At 40.4% G+C, this 23,630-nt stretch overlaps 1 protein-coding gene and 1 long non-coding RNA gene across 4 annotated transcripts in view; one reads left to right on the forward strand and one right to left on the reverse strand.

Moving 5' to 3' along the window:
* The window catches only part of LOC138147466 (uncharacterized), a 33,443-nt gene extending 24,810 nt beyond the window's left edge, over nt 1–8,633 (forward strand). For 2 of the 3 annotated variants that reach the window (XR_011164815.1, XR_011164814.1), the window contains one exon: nt 7,646–8,633. This is a non-coding gene — a long non-coding RNA (uncharacterized lncRNA). Of the gene's footprint in view, nt 1–3,795; nt 3,931–7,645 lie in introns of those variants that run through there. The other variant, XR_011164816.1, reaches the window with a different exon arrangement.
* Nucleotides 1–23,630, reverse strand: part of GPR156 (G protein-coupled receptor 156) — a 133,831-nt gene that overhangs the window by 75,286 nt on the left and 34,915 nt on the right. Inside the window, exons 2-3 of the mRNA XM_069069991.1 lie at nt 18,090–18,543; nt 14,703–14,839 (exon numbers count right to left, since the gene is read on the reverse strand). Coding sequence (XP_068926092.1) covers nt 14,703–14,839; nt 18,090–18,185 — 233 coding nt within the window. The 5' untranslated portion in view covers nt 18,186–18,543. The remainder of the gene's footprint in view (nt 1–14,702; nt 14,840–18,089; nt 18,544–23,630) is intronic.

Consider the following 23,630-nt stretch of genomic DNA (forward strand, 5'->3'; position numbering starts at 1 on the left):
CAAATATTTAACCCAAATTTTACAATGAGGTACCGTAAAACACCCCATCAAAAAAAAAAGGGAAAAATTCAGACTTCTTTTCTGATATGAAGGGAGGGCCAAAATTTTTTACAACGATTTTTTCCAGATGGGGGTGGGGGAGGGGAATACCCCTAAACCCTTCCATGTGGAAGGATAACTGTACAATCATCTATGGCAGGTTCTTCTCATTTATTTTAAAGTCACCCATCTTCACAGAACAAAAATGTGCGTTTTACAGCAGAGACTGGGTCCTGAGGTTCCTGTCAGTGCCCAGGGGCCAGCTCAGCTGTTTTCTCTCACATCTGCTTTCCTGCCAGTCACCAATAAAGCTGAGGGCAGCAGTTTGTGTGTTCCTAGGCCCCTTCCTCTGGGTCTTTAAACATGAGGACATCATTACTTAATCTCCCTGCTCTTTCCCTGCCATTTTCTCAATCCCCTTTAATTAAAAAAAAAAATTTACAAAGCATTGTAATGTTAATAGGATAATAAGATCTTCCCTGCCCATCAATAGGCCTCACATGGAGCCCATTAGGGGAGGGACTTTCCTAAGGAGAAGCTTGCTTAGAGGGAAGCTTGCTTGTAGGAAGGTTTTCACACCTTTTGCTCATTTCTAATTAGGCAGAGTCAGAGGGGTTGTGATGCCTTCTGGCTCTGAGAAGGATATATACTGTGAGTTGGTATTCTGCTTTGGGGGCCTCACTTATGAGAAGTATCTTGTGATTCTCTGGTGGAGATTCTGAGTGGCCATAGGTTCAGAGCTCCCTAACTACTCAGATGTAAAGGCTCTCTCCATCCAGGGATGTATGTAAAGTGTACAGCTATATTGCTTTGATTCAGGCAGTCAGAGCCCTGTCTGTTGGTCTTTATTTCTCTCCTTGTATTTTCTCTGACATTCAGGGTAGTGACTTTTCCATTGAAATAGTGAATATGATTTTAAAATATTGTTGCCCCCTTAAACAGCTATCTTTCCTACTAGAGCAGATCTAAGAACCTGTGCTAGCAGACATCCTGGGTATGTCAGTGTAGTTGCCGCTATAACTTAAAAGCACTTATAAGCTAGTCACTGGAGGCAAACACAGAAACAGTTTTTGAAATAAAAAGGAATTTGAAAGATCATGTAGGCAAAACTCCTCATTTTTACAATAAGGGAATTGAGACCCACAGAGGTTCATTTCTACTTGCCAAAGGTCACATGGGTAGTCATTACAAGAGCCAAGATTTGAAACCAGGTCCTTTGACTCTAATCTAGCTCTTCTTCTATTACTGAACTAGTAAAACTCAAACCCTGTTCTCATCAAGTTTATAATTTAATGGATACTGCATACCTAGGAGATCTAGTTACTTGAAAGGACAAAATACAATCTCTGAAACTGTATCACATAGATTTTTTTCAGAAAAAAAAAACACCCCTACAGATAAGCTTCACTAATTGCTAATGCTCAAGAAAACAAGCCTGTTTCCCTGCTAACATGAAGGCAGCAAAAGATCTATCACGGGGCAGAGAGGAGACAGCAGACTGTGAGCAGCCACAGAGGCCTTTCCAAGTGACAATGATTAATCCCTGCATCTGCACAGTCAAATAGAAACAAAGGTCACTGTGCATAGATTAGCATCATTACGGAAATTGCCCTTCCCCCCACCAGACACATTGTGCTAACACCTTTTCCCTCAGACAATGGTAAAGTACTGGAAGGATGTCTTTGACCTGGCTGAAAATGGAGAGGTGTGGAGAGTGGGTGGTGATAAGATAACTCCTTTTAGGAAGGTTTTAAGCTTTCCTCACAACCACCTGGTGAGATCTACATAATGTTCCCATTTCATAGGTGAGGAAACTGAGGCTCAGAGAGGGAAAGTGCTTTGCCCAAAGTCCCATCACTAGTCAGGAGTGGAAGTTAAGCCTTTGCACTCCAAGTCCAGTGCTCTTTCCATACCACCACCACAGTATAAGATCACTTAATATTAGATTGTGGTCTAACCTTACTAATGACCAAGTTAAAGGCAATTCTGGTAGTAGGTTAGGTTTACAAAAATAGTCTGAAGGGGATTATGAAAGTATTTGGAGAAATACAGACACCTGTTTGGAAGCAAGCAGAAATCTTTATGCAAACTATCTGGATGACTGAGTTTTCATCCATATATTTAGTTGTGTAGATGTGCCTGTTTTCCATTCCTGACCCAACATCTGCCCTCTGACTTCACTAACTTCAACTAAGGAAACTTTTTTTCTCTTGCCCTTATTCTACTCTCTAATTTTCACACCAATGGATATTCATTTGTCACCTCTTCTGTGTAAAGAAGGAATTGTTTTGGATGCTAAAGATACCAAGATGGAAGTTAGAAACATTCCATGTCCTCAAAGAGCTGTTAAGGGGAAATGACATGCATATTACTATACTAACTACAATAGAAATATTAGAGTATTATAAATGTATAGAAGAAGATTTATGAGAGGTCAAGGCGGGAAGGATCAATCATTTGTAGCAGGACAAATCAGGAAGATGCCATGGAGGAGGAAGCATCTGTGTTAGGCTTGAAAAAAAAATTAAAATTGAAAGATTTCAATAAGGAAAGACAGAAGAAAAGAGAGGCCATGCTAGGTGTAGACACCATCTTGGCCATGCCTCCTACAAACAGATGTCAGGTAGTTCAGGCAGAAATTTCCCAGTATCCTCTTCTTCCTCATTCCCTACTGCATGTTGTCCTTGAGGGCACAATGAGACCAGGGAATGGCAGACAGTCAAGTTGTTGGATTACAAGGTGTATAAAGTGAATAATGTAAGATAAGGCTGGGAGGACAGGCAGAATCAAGATTCTAGAGGGTCTTGAATTCCAGGATAAGGAGTCAATGGGGAGTCAGTAATAGTCTATGAACAAGATAATGACTTGCTCAGTCCTATGTAGTAGGAAAATTACCCGGATTTCAATGTGATAGACCAGAACAGGAAAAGACTAGAAAAAAGGGGGCAGCTAGGTGGCACAGTGAATAGAGCACTGGCCATGTAGTCAGGAGGACCTGAGTTCAAATCCAGCCTTAGACACAACACAAAACCAGATGTGTGACCTTGGGCAAGTCACTTAACCCCAATTGCCCTACCTTCCTCCTTCCAAAAAGAAAAAAAAAAAAAAAAGAAAAAAAAAGAGTAGAAAAAAGGAGAATAGGTAGGATGGTATTATACTCCAGTGCGTGGAAATAGGCAAATTTGGGCAAAATGGGATAAAAAATGTGATAAAAGTTAAACTCTCCAAAACTGGAATGGGCTGTCCTGTCAAGTAGTAAGCTTCCTGTCACTGGAGTCTTCACATGGAAAGCCATCATTTGGCAGAAATACTATAGAAGGGATTCATTTATGCTTTAAATGAATGAAGGGGATTCTCAGACTGGACTTCTAGTGTCCCTTACAATTCCAAGATTTCATAAAATTTCAAGGGAGAAGTAATGAAGGTCTAGACCAGGCTTGTGGGAATAGAAAGTGGGATATTGATGCAACAGCTATTCAAGAGATAAAATTGGTGATTCATTACATATTAGGGAGTTAGGGAGAAGCCAGAATCAGAGATGAGTTCAAGGCTTCAAGCCTGGGTGACTGGGAGGATGGGGTTGCCATCCACAGAAAGAGAAACATCGGGAAAGGGGGCTGAACACGTTGGATCTGAGGTGGTAAGCTGAAGGGCATCCTGGGAGAGCTATTCAGCAGACAGAGGGAAATGTGCCCTGGCTGTGTGCACGGGGGTGGGCAATGGGCAATGGGCAAATGTCTTCCCTTCTCTTCTCAGATCCCCTCCCAGAGTCACACTGCCTCTGCCCCCTCTACAGCCTGCTGCCTCTGTGTCACTGACAGCTCTGGAATTCTCCTGCATGGCTCAGAGAATCATAGCAGAGATTTAGAAGAGGATATTGTCACCTTAGGCAAGCCAACTTTTTATTTTTTTTTCTTTTTGGAGGGCAATTGGGGTTAAGTAACTTGCCCAAGGTCACACGGCTAGTTTTTGTGTTAAGTAAAGGCCAAATTTGAACTCAGGTCCTCCTGACTACAGGGCTGGTGCTCTACTCACTGCGCCACCTAGCTGCCCCTGGCAAGCCAACTTTAAAATTAAAAAAAAAATTTTTTTTAAATGACAACACAAATCAAGAAACATGAACATTTCAGATGTAAAGAGGATTGTGTATGAAACTGTGAACTCCTGTTAGGTACAGGTTTTTTTTTTAAGTATATACTAAATTTAACACAATAATAACAAAACTGACTTCTTTTGTGTCTACTTCCGAACTTCTCTCTTTTCTGTGTATTTATATTTTTTTAAATTAATGCTTTCTTCTTCTCCTCTTCCTCCTCCTTCTCTTCCTCCTCCTCCTTCTCTTTCTTCTTCTCCTCCTTCTTTTTTGGCATCACTATTAGTACTCATCATCATCCTTCCCCCAAATAAAAATCCTCTCTAGTAATGCATATAGTTAAGCAAAACAAATCAAGACATTGGCTATATCTTAAAATATACATCTCATTCTGCTCCCCTAGCCTATCACCTTTCTGCCAAGATGTGAGAGGAATGTTTTACCATCAGTCTTATGAAGTCATGATTGGATCGATCATAGGTCTTAGGTCTTTCAATAAGTTTTCCTTTACATTATTGTAGTCATTGCATAAATTATTCTGCTTGCTTGACTTTTTTTTTTTTTTGCTTTTTGGAGGGGGCAAGGCAGGGCAATTGGGGTTAAGTGATTTGCCCAAGGTCATATGGCTAGTAAGTGTTAAATGTCTGAGGCCAAATTTGAACTCAGATCTTCCTGACTCCAGGGCTGGTGCTCTATTCACTGCACCACCTTGCCTCCCCTGCTTGCTTGACTCTTAATCAACTCACACAAGTCTTCCCAGGTTTCTCTGAATCTGTCATACTCATCATTTCTTATCAGCTATTCCCAAATGATTGGCACTCACTTTATTTCCAATTCTTTGCTATAACTACATACATACATGTATTCATATATAAACATACATGTGTCTGTGGGTAAATATATACAAATATATGCACACATGTATATGCATATATAGGATCTATAGATATGTTTATATACATACATACTATATATGCATATACTGGGTATGTGGATATATATATACATATACATGTACATATATAGTATATATACTATATACCCACATACATATACACAATATACCTTTATCTCTTTGGGGCATATGCCTATTAATGGTAATTCTGTCAAAAGACACATACCATTCAATGATTTTTTTGGGTACAGTTTCAAATTAATTTTCAGAATGAACAAATCAACCTATGGACCTACAGATAAAACATCAAGTCATAGCACCTCCATTATTTTCCTCTTTTGTCACCTTTGTCAATAAGGTAGAGTTCAGAATTATTTTAATTAACATTTCTCTTATTAGTGATTTTGCACATCTTTTCATACGGTTGGTGACAACTTGAATTTCTTCTTTTGAAAAGCATTTGTTCATGTACTTTGATCATTTAATCTTAACAGCTCTCATTTGACAGTCAATAAAGATTTATTAATTGCCTACTATGTGCCAGGCACTGTGTTAAGCACTGAGGGTACAAAGGAAGATAAAAGACAGTCCCTGCTCTGGAGAAATGAGGAAGGCAACATACAAATACTATGTGCAAACAAGCTGTATAATTGGAAATAAGTAAGAGCAGAACGGCACTAGAATTAAGAGGGATTGGGAAAGACTTCCTTGTAGCAGGTGGGATTTTATTTGAGACTTCAAGGAAGTCAAGAGGCAGACATGAGGAGGGAGAACATTCCAGACCCGGTGTACAGTCAGCAAAATGCTTAGTCAGGAATGTTGTGTTTGAGGAACAGCAAGAAGGTCAGTGTCACTGGGACAAAGATCATTTCCACCCGTAATGTGTAAAAAGACTGGAAAGATGGGAATGAGGAAGACAGGCTAGAAAGGACTTTCAATGCCAGAGGATTTTACATTTGATCCTTTTATAGGGAGTGGGCTGGTGGGGTGAGGCGGTGACATGGTTTGTATCTGAGGAAGATCACAGTGTCAGCTTTTATTTATTTTATCTCTAAATGAGTTAAGTAAGAAGTCACAGTGATAGTAGAAAGATCCCTGGCCTGGGAGATGACAGATTTGGGTTCTAGTTCTGAATCTCCCACTGACTAGCTGTGTGACCTTAGAGAAGCCATTTTACTTTTGTGGGCCTCAGTTTCTTCAGCTGTAAAATGAGAGGGTTGGATTAGATCATTTTTCATTTCTAAACATAGGATCCAAAGCCCCTTTATTTCCTTGCACTTTAGTCTCCTTGTTTGTAAAATGAAGGATATTCTATAGTCTCTAAAGCCCCTTTTGGATATAACATTCTATGATTCTTCACCAGGGACATATAGGCAAAATAAGCCCCTTGGCTCCTTTCCACTTTCCAGGGTTGGTGTATGAGAGAGGGAGGCAGCCGGCATGCCTTGGCTCCTGCCCAGCTTCTCTCTTGTCCTTTCTAATCTCCATGCCTTTCACTCTCCCTGGCCTGTCAGGATTGGTCTTAGCAGAATAGGCAGGAATCTACTATATATGATTTGAGATGGAGAGAAGCTTCCCTGCCCCCAGATCTTTCTCCTATCTTGCTATGGCACCTGAAAAGCCACCATCCATTAATGATTCATGCACTTGATTTTTTTAAGCATACCCTTTTAAGATTAAAAAATCTTTGCGTCAGTAAAGGATTTATGCCCTTATCAGTTACTGACACAATCAATGTGAATTGGTTAAGCAGCAAAATATAGAGTAAAAAGCACTGTATTTGGAGTCCAGGGACCAAGGTTCAAATTTCACCACTGGCTCTTAATACCTGTGAGGCCTTGGAAAAGTCTCTCAACCCTCTCTGGGCGTCTGTTTCTTCACTGATAAAATGAGGGATGGCTAAGAGACCTTTTAGGTCCCACCTCTAAATCTATGATCCTTTTTTATAGGGCTGGTCTGACAAGAAAACCTAAATGAATATAGGAAGCTGAGGGATGGAAGAGGCAAGCTTTGACTGAGGGAGAGGACAGGGCTGGAGGTATAGCTCTGGAGTCTGGGTACTGCCTGGAGGGCAGACTGGTTGGGACTCTAACATCGGAGCAAAAAGTGAGTCTGGAAGCCAGGGAGCATCGTAGAATGCTTAGGAGCACATAAAGGATGACACTGAAGAGGAGGGGGAGGGGCACTGAAGACAAGATTGTCTTATTTTACATAGGGGCTGTTGTTAGGAACTACATGAGGCCATTTTAAAAGATGAGGGTTCCATCCCCCAGGAATTTCCAAGACCCCTTAATTGTAATCATCAAGACAACCTGAGTGTTTACTCTATTTGTATCTATGTTTTACACATCTGGTCATAGAAGGGGGATGGGCAAATGACATCTGCAATTCCTTTTTAGGTCAATAATTATAATGATGACAAGAGTCATTCCATTCTTCCTTCCCTTGAGATCCATATTTTTCAAACAGGGATTTCCAGAGAGTTATTGAAAGGCTCCCAGAGATCCATGCTGGGTGCAGCTGGTTAGCAAATCTGCCTCCTGCCAGCCCCATGGTTATTACTTTCCTTTCCTTCTAGCAATCTTCCTTTCTTTTCTTTTCTTTCTTTTTTCTTTTAGGCCCAACTTAATTCTCATCTTGAAGAAACCAGGCCTGGAATAATGATGAAGAAAAGAATATATCTCTTCCTGCAATCAAGCACTAACCTTTTTTCAAAGTAAAAAATCTCAAATGTGTTGTCTAGGTTGGTTCATCTTTGTACCTATTTTGGACTCAGGCTATGCTCTCCATAACTTAATTCACAAATTTTGGTGGGGGGTGGGGATTGAAGTAAGTGGAGAGGTGGTTGAGGGTTAGCGGTAGAAGGATGGGCTATGTTTTTTAATCAAATTTCCCACAGTTCCTTGAGCACAGTAGGTGTTTGGCTCAGCAAGTATTCATTGTTGATGATGATAGATGATCCAGACTGTGGTGAGAGCCTGTCATTTCAGAAATGGGCAAAACAAAGGAAAGACAACCCCACCCCTTCTCCACAGCTTTGGGGGGGGGGAGGGTCGCTGTGAAGCAAGAAAGCGGTATGGTATAAAAACCTCCTGAGCATCATTATGCATGGAAAAAGAGTGAAGTAATATGCACAGCTAGGATCTCTGGAGGCCTGAAGAGCACACGCGGCTGGTGATGCCCTACTAGTACATTAAATATCATAAGAGTGTGTCTCTCAGCTCTGGGTGGGGTGGGCCAAAGGAAGGTTGGAATCCTGACTCCTGAATGTCCAAAGACCGGGAAGGAGAGAAACAACAAGGAACATGGGCATGGCTCGGATGTGGTATGGAGGAAAGAATACTGAATGTGGAGGATCTGGGTTCAAATCCAAGCTCTGCCACTTGCCATCTGTGCGACCTTGGTTACAATGCCTCACCACTCTGGCCCTCAGTTTCTTCCTCTAGCTGGACTATATAAGTTTTAAGTGTCCTTCTAGCTCTAAATATTAGGAGCCTATGAAGAGAACCCTCTGGACCAGGGAAGGGGTAGCTCTCCTACCATTTGTCTATTTGGCAAGAGTTAAAAAGATAATGCCCTATCTCATTGCCTTTTTGAGATACCACTATATTGATATCTTGACAACAAAGAATCACAGATTCTCCAAATTAGAAGGGGCTCCAGAGGCTAATCCCAGTAGTTCTCTTGGAACCATAAAAGTGCCCAATGCAGGTCATATTGCCTACTTCCTGAACCTCCCATATTCTGTAGGTACCAATGACTGTTTCCCAGGGGAAGCAGGCTGAACTCTGGTGTCTTGGGGACAGTGCCATCTGGTGTTAAGATGTAGCTTTGTACATTGACTACTTTGCATGCTGAGACAGTCCACATCTAAAGGGTGTGGCCCTGGTCTGGACAATGGTGCTAATGGAGAAGGGTAACCTTTTTCTAAGGAATTATCAGTATCCTAAACATGAAGTTTGGGGAGATGTAGAATGTAACCTTTATTGAGAGTAGGGATTGTTTTATTCTGTGTATTTGTATGCCAAATACATAATACAGGGCCTGGAATATAGAAGGTGGTTAATATATGTTTGTTGACTGATATTCAAATGCAATATGGCTGCCACTTACTGCTGAGTACCAGGCTACTAGAATGCCTGAATAAGGTCAGGCACTTGAAACTTAACTTTGCACTAGGAAGAAGTTGTTGTAAGATACTGAGTAGTCACTAAATGATGAACTTCAAGACAGCCTTGCAAGGCACCCTCCTCATTAGCAACTGCTGGGTTGTTGTTTGACCTGTCTATCCGGAGAGGTGATAGATTGTAATATCAGGCAAAGGATGAATATGGATATCCAAAAGATTAGAGATAAAATCCAAGGACAAATAACCAAGTCATGAGACCACGTGGGCCTACTTGGCATGGGTAGGCCATACCAATGCTGGAGGATCAGGGCAAGCCACTGCCTAAATTTTTGACAGAACTCTAGGACATCTAGGGCACAACACCAGCATTCCTGGTGCTGAGCTCGGGTTGGGAAAAGGGAAGCCCATGGAGAGACATTAGTGGAAACAGACATAAATCACACAAAGGCCTTTAATCTCCAGGGTGTAGCTATCAGCCTACATTTTAAATCAAGCCCATGGATACTTGACTCTTTAATACAGCTTGTCATGCTCCTGCCTCAGTTGTTGATCAAGGCAATTTCCTTCTACCACAATAGGACTGGTGAGATAGAATTGTGATACCCAACCATCCCTTTGTAAAAATGGAAACCTGAGTCCAAAGTCCCCAGAAGGAAGAGGTTATTAGTGCTCAGACTTAGAATTGCATGTAGGAAAGGAAAGAACAATATCCTTTTGGTCTCAAGCAGGGTCATTTTGTATATGATAGAAATTCATGGGCATATATATCTTTTTTATTCATTTTTGTATATTGAAATCTTTATGTTTGTTGATAATTGTTAAATTGTTAAGAAATATTTTTGAAAATAAGATACAAAGGTATCTTAGGTACAAACCTGAGAAGAGATCCCATTGGAAAAGACTTTTGCATTCCAACTTCCACCTCTAGAGGGATGGATCATATGAAGAAGGGTAGAGCAAAGCTTGGGCTGTTCCAGTTCCAAGGAGAAGGAAGGAGATAGAGAGAGTGCCGGATCTGGAGCCATTTTCCCTAGGCAACACAACAGCCTGACAAAAAGACCTCCTTTGGGAGAAAAAGGTTAATCATGTAGTGAAACTGGGAGAAGCTACAACTCTAGTCTCAGACCTTATCCCATCTGAGAGTTCCTATGGGACAGAGGCCCCTTCGGGGTGATACATGTGACCCAAACTCTACATGGAACAAGCCAAATCAACAAGAATTTATTGTGTCTACTATGTGCCAAGCACTGTGTTAAGCACAGGGAATACAAAGAAAGGCAAAGACATCATTCTTACTCTTAAGGAGCTCACAGTCTATAAGGGAGACTAAAGGCAAATAAGTATGTTCAAACAGGAGATAAAGGATAAATTGGAAATAGTTGCTGAGAGAAGGCATTAGCACTAAGGATAATCAGAAAAAAACTTATTACAGTAGGTGAAATTCTAAACCTAAAAAATCATGTATAGAAGCCCAATGAGTCTACATTTATGGAACATCATAGCACGCATAACATGAAGATAAATGAATGAGGTGAATTTCCTCTTCTAGACCAATGAGGTAGATTTGGCCTCTGCCCTTCTCCAAGGAGAAAATGAGACTAAGAAGGTGATGAGAGGATACTGAGGGGGTTAGGGCATGGGTTGATAGGAAAGACTAATGAAAATGTCAGCAAAAGGAGGTACAGCTGTGTACTTGAAGCTGGAAAGAGGGCTCAGATATTCTCTGGGTCTATTTAAGAAGTTTAGAGGGAGAAACTAGCACTGGGTGGAGTAAGCATCTGGGCAAGGAAAACAGCATGTAGGAGGTGTGTCAGTGAGTGAGACAGAGATAGGGAGTGTTGGGATCTTCAGAAACAGGTATGTATTAAGGCTAGAATTGCTAGCCTTTGCAGGTGTGTGAAGACCCAGCAGATGCAGCAGAGTTGGGCTGTATTCTGTGTCCTAATCCTCCAAACTCCCATGAAATGATACTCATACTAAGAATCCATGGTTCTATATCACCATCTAATCTATGTTACTATCTAGGTGCTGCATTAAAGAGTATATAGGTGTTTTGCATGATTGAACATGTATAACCTATATCAAATTGCTTATTCTCTCAGGGAGGGGAGAGGTGAGAGAGGGAGAGAGAAAATTTGGAACTCAAAATTTTTTTAAATGAATGTTAAAAATTATCTTTACATATAACTGGGAGAAAATAAAATATTTTTAAAAGAGTATACAGGAAGGGTCAATTTCTGAGCTCCCTGTAGTCTCAGAATAAAAAGCAAATCTAAGAGAGATAATAAGAAAACATGGAGTGCAGAATGTAAGTGAGAGTACTATGAATAGAAATAGTAGGTCCCTCACTCATGCACTGTTGGTGGAGTTGTGAACTGGACCAGTCATTCTGAAGAATAATTTGGAACTATGCCTCAAAGGCTATAAAATTCTGCATACCCTTTGATTTAGCAATACCACTATGAGGTCTGTATCCCAAAGAAATAAAGGAAAAGGACCTATTTGTACACATTTATAGCTGCTCTTTTTGTGGTAACAAAGAATTGGAAATAGAGGGGATGCCCATCAATTAGAGAATGGTTGAACAAGTTACAGTATATAATTGTGATGGAATACTATTGTGCTTTAAGAAATTACGTGGGAGATGGTTTTAGAAAAACCTGAGAAGACACATATGAAGTGATGCAAAGTGAAGTGAGCAGAACAAGAAGAATACTATACACAGTAATAGCAATTGCAATAATAATCAACTGTGAAAGACTTAGCTACTCTGATCAATACTGTGATCTAAGACAATTCTGAAGGACTCATGATGAAAAGTGCTATCCAACTCGAGAGAGAGAACTGATGAACTCTCAGAGCAAACTAAAATAGAATTTTTTCCCTTTCTTTGTATTTTTTGCCTTTTTTTTTTTGCAATTTTGCCAATGTGGAAATACGTTTTGCATGACTTCATATGTATAATTGATATCACGTTGTTTGCCTTCTCAATGTGTGGTAGGGGAGGGGCTAGAGGGAGGGAGAGAATTTGGAATTCAAAAAATTTTTTAAAGTATATTATATATCTATGTATATATGCATATGAACATACATATACACATACATACATACAAATACACACATATGTGTGTATATGAAACAAAAGAAAGAAATAGTAGGTCTCTAATACCTTAAACATGAACTGAATGATTTGCAGAATGTAGTTCTGGAGCAGCTACGTAGTACAATGGTTAGCGCACAGGAGTTGGAATTAGGAAGATCTGAGTTCAAATTCTGCCTCAGGTACTTATTAGCTATTTGACCCTGGACAAATCATTTAATCTCTTGGTCTCCCCATCTATAAAATGGGGATGATAACATCTACCTCTCAGAGTTATTACAAAGATCAAACGAGATAATGTTTGTAAAGTGCTTTGTAAACCTGGCTTATTACTATTTTTTATCAACTATATAGTTGAATGGACAAATAGTTTTCTGAATGCCTATGTAGAGTGTTTTGGGCAACTCAAATTTGAGAAAACTGACTAGAAAACTTTTTTAAAACAATGTAGATGTTTGAATGACTAGGAATGTACATCTCTAAATTAAATTGCAGAGTTGAAGCTTTAGAAGTAGAATCAACTTTTCCAGTCTACTAATTTATACTTTAATTTTTTAATCTTCAATCATGCTGATCACATTATAGTATGTCTTTTATATGACAAAACTGGATATGAAAAAAATGAAAAAAAACCCTGGATATTGGCTTTTTATTAGATCTGGTACATTTTTATAAGTAAAATTTAGAAAATTATATTTTAAATATAAAAGTCTAACATAGCATGATCTCTTTATAACAAGTCACAGAAGATGCATGTCCTCAATGCCTTTTAAAGCAGCATAATTAAGGATAAGAAGCTCACTTGGAAACCTCTTTCCCATAAAGAGAGAGGTTGGGGGTGGAAGATGTGAATTCCTTCATAACCGAGTCAAATGAAATGATGGTTGATGAGTAAGTTTTGGAAGTTGGGTGTGGTGGGGAGAAAATGGAACTGTCTACAATCTAATAATTTAGGGATTACGTCAATATGAGTTAACCCCCCCCCCCAATTGATAAGGTGGGGCTCAACACAGAGATCCCAAAGAGGGTATGGATGTTCCTGTTCCCTTAAGTTAAGTGCATTAGAGGTTTTTTATTAGTAAAAAAAAAAAAGTCATTATTAGCTGTTTGCCAGAAAGTAAGTATGGTGCATTGGAAATTTTGGAATCATCTTTGTTCTTCCTCTTACTATCAATATGGCGCGTTGGGCAAATAAATGACTTACTCTCTGGGTCTATTTCCTTGTCTATAAAATGGAAACCAGAGGACCTTTAGGCTCCCTTGAGTTCTAAATTTTGAGTTTGATTGAGTCTGATTAAGCATACCACTGATTTTCTATGTAACAATGGACACAGCTGATTTCATTATTCTAACCACAGTTTGGATTTTAAGGTACAACAAGTGAACTTTTACAATTAATGGCTTTAAGCACTCTCAAATGTACTGTTATTTTTTAAGACTCATCTTTAGAGCATTGCTAGGAAATTGCTCAATTATTGGTTATTGCCTGGTTGTGATACTGACAAAAATCAGGCAAGATATAAAGCATCTTCAAGGCTCATCTTGTTCTGTAGTACTCTGTCTGTGTTTCCCCTTCATCATTTTCTTTTGCCTTTTTTCTTTGCTTTGAAATGGCAGCCAGGACTGCCAGCAGAGGTTCCTTGGGGACTTGAAGAACATAAATTAGTTTCACAGTTGGAGGCAGAATGCTTTCCTTTGGGAACACTTTTCACATAAAATAAACTGGGCTTTGTCCTGGTCAGGGCAGACAAAGAGTTAAATTTTAAAAGCTGCCTGCCAATGGCTGATTCATAGATCTTCTACCCCCGTCCTTCCCTCCCCCTCCCCCATATATATCCAGCTGCCTCAGCCCTCATTCCTTCTTTTCTGTCTCTGTCTCACTCCTACTTCCGCAATGATTGCACTGGCACTGAATTGTGGCTCTCTATCACCAGCCTGAACAATCACTTCTACCCCCGAGAGGGCAACACCAGAAATGACTGAAACAGCAACATGGTCCTTCTTTCTCCAAACAACAAGAATTTTAAGTCTAAATCTGAACCTTGGGAGGAAATCCTAAATGTAAATACCACCTTTCAATTGGCAAATCATCTCTCTCTTCCCCACCTGCTCCCATTTCTCTTGGCATACACATTGGGACCTAAATGCTTAATGAATTTCTTTTCCTTCACTCTGAGTTAATGGTGCCTGTAGACCGAGAATCAAATGCTCACATAAAGAAATCTCTCTTCTCCACCCTATTTAAGAGTGAAAATATTAAGAGGGAGGGAGGGGTAGAAAAGAAAGTATATGACTAGACATAGAACAACCAAGTAAATTTCTGCCTCTCCATACTAACTAGCTGCCTGTCATTCTGAGAATTGTTGATGACCTTTGTAATTTTACAAATGTAGACAGACCAGCAAGAGCAGAGGAGATGAGAAACTCAATGTGTCCAGTGGCATACCTGTTGTTCCTACATCGGATTGTGAAGATGAGAAAGAAGAGTGCCAGAAGAAGTCCACCACTGAGGGAAGTCCACACGATGCCCAAGAGGACAGAAGATAATGATGAGGTGGGCTCAGTGCCAAGGTCGGCAGAGGTCTGAGGAAGGGAACAAGGAAGAGTAGTTAGGAATGAAGGCTCTTCCATGGAGCAAACACAAGCTGACAAGGAAACTCATTCAGATTTGGGGAATGCATGCCACTGAAGTTGTGTCAGGGATTGGGACACAATAATAGCTCCCATTGAGAGAGCATTTTGAAGCACTATTTAGAAAGGCAGTGGTGGGGCAGTGAATGGGTAACTGCCCTTGAACCTTGGTTTAAATCTGGCCTCTGGCATATACTGGCTATATGACTCTGGGCAAGTCGCTTAACTTCTCCTGGCTCTAGGCTCTCTAAGACTACATACAGGTTGTGGAAAAGACATTGACCTACTTAAGTAGAGGGACTTTCCTCACCTTGGAGTTCCCTGTACCAATGAAATCAGAGATTTGATTCTGATCCCCTCTGAGGCTAACAAAGCACATTCCTTGAAACAATTCTGATAGTGAAATGGTATAGCAATAGTAGTAATAATGATGATGATGAGGAGGAGAACTGCTGACATTTCCGTAGCACTTTAAGATGTGCCAAGTATTTTACAAATATTAGCCCATTTAATCCTAAAAACAACCTGGGCTTGGGGTGGAGAGAAGGTAGGTGCATAATTATCACCATTTTAAAGATGAAGCAAGTGAGAGTCTGTGAATTAAGTGACCTACCCAAGGTCCTACATTTAAGGACTTGAACCCAGATTTTGTCTTCACTCTTTTCACTATACCCCTCAAAGAACTTTAGGATGGTCTGGCTCCAATGACTGATGCGTGCCCCTTGTCTGGAACGTTCTCCCTCCTCCCACCTGCCTCTCCAAATCTAACCCATCTTGAGTTGAACTAATGAAGATCTTGGGAAAGAGATGACAAAACACACCTACCCTCTCATGGAAGAGAACTGCGTGGGGGGGGGGCGCTATTATGCTCAAACAGTATATATACTGTCACTCTAGGTTATTATATAGGATGCTTTTGCTTAACTTTTTCTTTGTCACAAGAGAAGGATGGAAAATAACTGATATAAAGACAAAAGTCATCAATTAAACGTATTTTCTAAAAAAAAAAGATCCTTCCCAGCTCAAGTCCCATTCTTCTATGAAGTCTTTAACTACTCCAATCTATAACGATGTTTCCTTTCTCTAAACTACTACTGTTCTTCCTACTAACAGATCAGATTTCACAGGGTCACAAAAGATTGATTGAAAACTCAAGGTTTATCTGGACCAGGGATGGGGAACCTGCAGCTTCAAGGCCACATGTGGCCCTCTAGGTCCTCAAATGTAACCCTATTCAGTCAAAGAGTTGCACTTGAGGACCTAGAGGGCCATATGTGGCCTCGAGGCTGCAGGTTCTCCACCCCTGATCTGGACCAAGATAAAATCTAAGGTCAGTCATTTTGGTGTTCAGTGGATGCATGCTCCCATGGTGATGAACAGTGACAAACTGCAAGTTTTCCCTCTACATACATACTTTGTAAATATTTCGAATGTGCTATATGTGTAGATACATGTTATATATAATGTGTTTATACATATATACTGATATATGCATGTGTGTGTATTCTTTCCATTCAAATTTAAGCTCCTTGAGGGCAAGGTTTAGTTTTTCTTTTCTTTTTGTATTGCACCAGCCTGACCCAGTACCCAGTACATAGTAATAAAAGCTTGTTGATTGATAACTTGAAATATAAATACAAATATTGGGTGAGAGGGCTTTCTGGAATAAGGTACAGAAAAGACCTGAGGGAGTTAAGTGTGAAGAGTAGAGAATAATAGATAAGAAATGTTGGGCTTTCTCCTTCTTGCTTTCTATTTTCTCCCTTATTCTTTCTCTCAAAATCTTTCTCTCGGCCCCTTCTTTTCTCCTCTGTCTCAAAGCATTGAACTGAACTATAGATATCATATACGTTTTGTTATATTTTTAAAATAAAATTTTATGTCCTTTATTTTTAATTAGTGGATAAGTTCAGCTCACCTAAAAAAACCCCAATGGATTAGCTATAGGTAGCTTTTCACCCGTGTGTGACCCTTGATTGATTTTTTTCCCCCTAGGGGTTGGTGGACCTGAATAGGAAAAAAAAAATCCCTACCCTATTGTAAAAGCTTGAGTAAAGAGATCCTGAGAAGAAGGAATGATCTTACCCTTGAATTTACACTAGGTGGTAGTAATTGCCATGACTATTATTGAGATGAGTAGAGAACTCTGATCTTTACTCATTTCAGTAACAAAGAGAAGGGTCCAAGTGGATGATTTTAGTGCCTGAGGGCATCCTATGATTGCTTTACTGATGCCATACCTTATACACATGTACACACCCCAAACCACTCTTTCCCATCTGGCTCCCAAATGTTCCCAACCACCTATCCACTGGATCACTCTGTGGCCAATACACTAACCCACTATCTCCTCACCTGCATCTTTTCCTACTCTTCTGCTTGTATTTCTGTGTATATAGCTTGGAGGGCATTATAGAACTGGGTGGCCTCTAGGGGCCTCCTAGGAACAATAAAGGGGCAATCTGCTGCCAGAGGGCTTATATTGATGGGGCACCACTGGCGACCTTGACCCTGGCCCTCGTATACTTCCTGTGGTGACAGTTTTTTAAGATCCCCTCATCAGACCTACAAGTCCATGCTGGTCCCACTGCCATCAAAGTGTTGGAAGCTGTTGGCCCAGGAACAATATGGTATAATAGGACTATTGGTGATTGTTCTATGCTGCACGGAAAATCCATGGATCTTCCCTGAGCCTCATGGAGCAGGAAAAAAAGGAGGGTGACAGAATTTCTTCTGATCCATCCAGAGCATGAGTCTGTATCTACAGTATGTACCTGTGTGGGTACCATGTATATCTGTAAATATGTGTGGGAGCTAAAGTATACTGGATATGTGTCCATATGTGCCTCTGTATACATTTGTATCAGTATCCCTATGGAAATCTATTTGGATGTGTATAGTTGTGAACAAATATTTGTGTATATGTGCGTGTTTCTATGTTTTACACTATCTACTCAAATGTTTCTCCCCTGAATTGGGTTTCAAGCATAAGATGCTGAGTCCATCTCTCCACTAGGAGATCCCTAGTTAAATGAATGTAGCCTTTAAGTCAACATTTGATGGGTGTGGCTGCTGATGCGGAGGGACATCACCCCCTTCGATGGTGAGGTTGAGTCATTCCTCCTCAGTCTTTTCTTTGGTCTGTGGGTAAGGGTCTCTATTCATATTAGAAACACCCTGAGCCACTGCATTGTGAACTTACTACAGCTGTTCCACAGAAATCCTGAAGGGACCTGTCATTCAGTTCCTGACTGGGGATACGGTGACACAGATCAGAGCAGTTTAATGGCGGCTCCATATCATCAGATCCCTTCCTGAGTCTGGAGTCAGTCACATCTTTGGTGCGGAGGCAGATCCTTGACCAAAATGCAACTGCAACTCAAGTCTCTTCCTCAGAAGTACTGTGTTGGAACTGAAACCCAGGGGTCCCACTTCTTGGTATTGTGGTACCATTTCACCACTTTTCTTCATCATAACTCTGCTGTCTTCCTCAGTTTGCTGTTCTAAGATGTCTAAGCAACGATGCATCTGTTTAACCATTAGGACTGTGTAGACTGGTCAACATGATGGCGATTCTCTTTTTGCCACTAGGTGGCAGGCACTGCCACAAATACCCCAGGGCTGCCCCAGTGGCAAGGGGATGACCATCATTAAACCTGAAAAGAAACAAAGAAAGAATGATTCTTTCAAAAAATATATAAAAATAAATTTGATGTTTATAATTGGATGTAAGTGAAAATGTGTTTTGCATGACTACACATGTATAACTTACGTGTCAAATTGCTTGCCTTCTTAATAGGGAGGGGAAACAGGGAGACAATTTGGAACTCAAAATTTGAAAAATGAATGTTAAATTTTCTTACATGTAATTGGTAAAAAAATAAAATATTAAATTACAATCGAACATAAGACATTGCCATAGTTTCTATTTAGCTCTATATTTTTATGGCTTCTGTTATGGTTAAAAGAAAAAACAAAAACAAAAACAGGACACGCCCTCCAAGAGAACAGATTAGAAAACAAGATGCACTTCTGTCTTTGGCTGGTCTTAGGAATAAAGTAGAATCTTTGCACTTGCAAAGAGTTTACCGTTCAGCCAATGCTGGCTGGTGCATTTCTGTCTAACCTGGGGTGACTTTATCATCAAAGTGGCTACATCTGGGTAGAGTGCTTGAACTGGTTTTCTGGCTCTTTGAATAATGGAAGAGAGAAAGGCTAGTCAGGTGAAAAAAATGAATTAGGGCATTCTAAGAATTCCAGCTGAATGAACAGGCAGAGGAGGCTGGCAGGATGGCTGTAAAATGACTGAAAAGAACTCAGTGACATTCTCTCATCTTTCTCTTTCATTGACGAAAGGAAAGCAGGAAGGCTGAAAATAACAAAGCAACAGCCCCAGTAGACTGAAGGGAGATGCACTCCTAATCCTTTATAGAAATAATTTATAGATATGGAAAACAGCTCATAAGTTTTACTGTCAGTATGAAAGCAAGTGCCATTCCTTTCATGTGGCCTTCAAATGACTTAGCAAATTCTCTTTAACTATGAAGGTGAATTGGGTGAGGGCAAAGATATCAACTTCTATTGATTTATCAGCAGCGGGGCACAGGGCCTATTGAAAGTCAGGATATTTGGGAAGGGCATACAATGCCATCCCTGCATCCCTTGTGCATGGGCAAGAACAATGTAGCACCAGATGCTGAGTGGTCACTGGCCTCTCCTGGGCTGATGAATTATTTAGCAGCCCACCACAATGGAATCCCTAGGGAAATGAGTCCCCTCTCCCCTATCAAGGTCAGCTAAATCATTCTACGGTCTGGAGAAGTGCTGACTGTGAAATGAAATCAACAGAGAAACCCATACCATTCGCAGCATCATATTCAGGTTGAAATTTTAATTGCGCACCAGTCACAAATTCTGCAACACAGTTCCCATGGCAACTAGAACTTAGAGCCAGACAGCTCCTTGTTTTTGCCTTGTGGAATAGAGAAGAAAAGGCTCACAAACATCTGGGTGTGCCACCTGACAGTCTGGAAAAGCAGCTCTCTTTTTCCTCTACCGCTGCTCTAATCATACTTGGTAAATGGCTCCATTCAAACAGAACCATAATTAAAGTACATATAGCAACACATTTGTTCCTGCATTTGCATCCACAGAAACATACAGATCATCTACGAGCATACCGGCCTCAGACACTTGCTAAGCTGTGTGACCCTTTGCTTGCCTCGGTTTCCTCAATTGTAAAAAGGGAACAAGAATCACACCTACTTCCCAGGGTTGTTGTGAGGAGTAAATGAGATATTATTTGTGAAGTGGTTAACACAGTGTCTGAAATATAGCATGCACTTAATAAGTGCTAGCTATTATTATTGTTATTATTATAACAATACCTCTAGGGGAAAGGCAGTATGGTTGAACTGTTGGCATCTCCCACAAGACACTTAATGACCTGATGTCACCATCTAGATGGGAAGGGGAAAAGCATTTACATAGCACCAACTATGTGCCAGGACCAGGCTGAGTGCATTTCTTGCTTTACCTTACTCTCACAACAACCCTGCCAAGTAGGTGCTATTATTTTCTCCATTTTACTGCTGCAGAAACTGAGGCAAATAAAGGTTAAGTGGTATGCCCAAGGTCACAAAGCTCCCAAGTGACTGAGAGTGGATCTAAATTTGTCTTCCTGACTCCATCCAATGTGCCATCTAGCTGCCTTGAAATATCATTACCTGCATTTTACATTTGTTGATGTTGAGGCTCAGGGAGCTGAGGTAAATTACCCAGGGTCACACAGCTAGTAAGTGTCAGAGCCAAGATTCAAACCCAGATCTTTCCTGTCTCTAGATCTAGTACTTTTGCCACTAGGCACACAGGAACCAGAGTTACACTAGTGGACTACTAGACATCTTCATGGTAGAGGACCCCGTCCTGAGTCATGGAAGGTAAAATAGCCCTGCAAGTCTCCATGACCCTCTAAAGCTACAAGGGAAGCCGTGGCAGAGCCACATATTGTCTGGGCTAAGCTTCTGAATACATGCCAGAGGTGCCTTTTCATCAGACTCAACCCATTGGAGTGGCTACTCTAGTGGGACAGTGTCTCTTCAGTCACTGGCCACTTCCCATGGTTCATTCTGAAATTTCCATCTTCCATCAAAGCCTCTTGTCCTTCCAATTACCCCCTTTGTTATACTCCCCCTCAAACTAAATTTCATTATGACATACAAGTCTTGCCATTTCTCCTTGTTTTCCCAGCCCATCACTCCTGTTCTCCCACCTTCCTTTTCCCCTTTTGGTCTGGATCCTTTAGTTAACCAATTCACCAACACCAATAGATCTCAGAGTATGATCTGGGGACCTCTGGTGGTCACTAAGACATTTCAGGGAAACTACAAGTCAAATTTATTTTTACAATAATATTGACATTTTAATTTCTAAAATATCAATGCACATAACCCTATATAAACAAAAATTCTTTGGAGGGCCCTGAATAATTTTTAAGAGTATAAGGGGGTCATTTTTATTATATTGGCCCTGCCTATCCATGAACAATTAATATTTCTCCAATTATTTAAATCTAGTTTGTATAAAAAGTTATTTTATTATTTTTTTATATAGTTCCTGGGTTAATTTTGGCAGGTATACTCTCAGGTATTTTATATTGCCTAGAGTTATTCATGAGACCAAAAATTTGACCTATACATTGCCTTACATTCTTGACTCACTTACCTCCTTTTTTCATGCTTTGTTAACACCCTAATTCTCAGTTCTAGGTTATTTTCACTTTCTTCCTTCTTAACTCCTACTTCTTGACAAGACAAATGTCATCCTACTTGAATCCTTGATTCTATTTTCTCTAAGAACCTGCTCCAGCAATCATGCTCTCATCTTCACTCCCTTCCTATCTACTGGCTTCTTTCCCCTTACCTATAGATGTTCACATTCTTTAAAAAAAGTCATTTACTTGACCCCTGCAACTTCATCATTTATTCCCACCCAGATACTAAAGACCCTCTCACAGTTGAACTCCTAGAAAGAATAGTCTCCACTCACTCCTACTTCCTCACCCACTCACTTTCTTCTCAGCCTCCTGTAATCTGGCTTCCAGCCTCACACGTCTTCTAAAATTGCTCTCTACAAGGTTACCAATGATCCAAAGACCTTTATTCAGTCTTGTTCTTTCTGAAGCTTTTGATATTGCTGATTACCCCCCTTTTATTCAATCTCTTCTTCCTTTTTAGCTCCCATGGTTCTGTTCTCTGCTGGCTCTCTTTCTATATAGCTTTCCTTGACTCCATGACTCCCCACCCAGGGCACAGACATCACCCAGGGCTATTTTCTAGGCCTTCTTATCTTCTCTCTACACACACACTTTCTTGATGATTTCACCTGCTCCCAATGGGTTCAAGCATCATTCTTGTGCAGGTCACTTCCATATCTATATATCCGACTCTGATCTCTCTCCAGAACTTCAGGCTTTCATCCAGTCAGCTGGACATCTCCTCTTGGATGTCTCATTGGCATCTCAAATTCAGCATGTCAAAAATAGATCTCACTATTCTCCCCACTAAAATTTTTCTTCTTCTACCAAACCCTGTAATGTCAAGGGTATGGCATTCTTCCAGAAACTTCAGAGTTGCATTTTTGACCTTTCATTCTCCTTCATCAGTCATATTGTATCATTTGCCAAATCTCATCAACTCTATTCCCACATCTCTCAAACCAATATCTCTTCTATTAACAAGGCTACCCTCTCCTGGCCCACATGAACTACATCTTCAAACACTAACAGAATGGAGAAGTGTGACTGCTAAGCCATTGTCAAGACAGCTGGATGGTGCAGTGGATAGGAAAACCTCAGTTAGGAAAACCTTAGTAGAAATCAAGCCTCAGATACATAGTAGCTGTGAGACCTTGGGCAAGTCACTTAACCCTGTTTGCCTCCATTTCTTCATCTGTAAAGTAAGCTAGAGAAGGAAATGGTGAATTACTCCAGTATCTTTGCCAAGAAAACCTCAAATGGCATCACAAAGAGTTGGACATCACTGAAACAATTGAACAACAAAGCCATCAACAGGAATATTGAGAAGATCAAGGAAAATGGGAAAGTTATCACAGGATTGGAGAAAGGCAAGTGTTTATAAGATTTTCAAAGAAAGGAAGAAAACATAGTGTGCCAATTATATGACAATGAACTTAACTTCAATGTCTGAGGAAACTCTAGAAAGGGGCACAATGCATAGAGCGCTCACCCCAGAGTCAGGAAGACCTGAGTTAAAATCTGACCTCAGGCACTTATTAGCTGTATGACCTTGGGAAAGTCACTTAACCCTGTTTGCCTCAGTTTCCTCATCTGTAAAATGAGCTGGAGAAGGAAATGGCAAACCACTCCAGTATCTTTGCCAAGAAAATCCCCAATGGGATCACAAAGAGTCAAAAAATGATTCAACAACAACAACAAAAATCTAGGAAAAAAATGTGGTGATTACCAAGAGCTAGGGTGCCTTCATCAAGAACATGTCATGTCAGACTAACCTTACTTTCTTTTTTTAATAGGATTACTAAGCTAGTAGCTATTACTTACCGAAATATTTTATTTGCTTGTTTATTTACCTAGGCATGGACATTATTCATCTAGATTTTAACAAAGCATTTGGTGAAGTAGCTCACACAATTTTGGTGGAAGAGATATGGTCTAGATCAGAGTGGGGAACCTGTAGCCTGAGGCTCACATGTGGCCCTCCAGGTC

This window comes from Petaurus breviceps, unplaced genomic scaffold (assembly GCF_028583685.1).
Source record: "Petaurus breviceps papuanus isolate PSGF00001 unplaced genomic scaffold, PetGlider_PUasm1.0 90792, whole genome shotgun sequence".
Taxonomy (NCBI): Eukaryota; Metazoa; Chordata; class Mammalia; order Diprotodontia; family Petauridae; genus Petaurus; species Petaurus breviceps.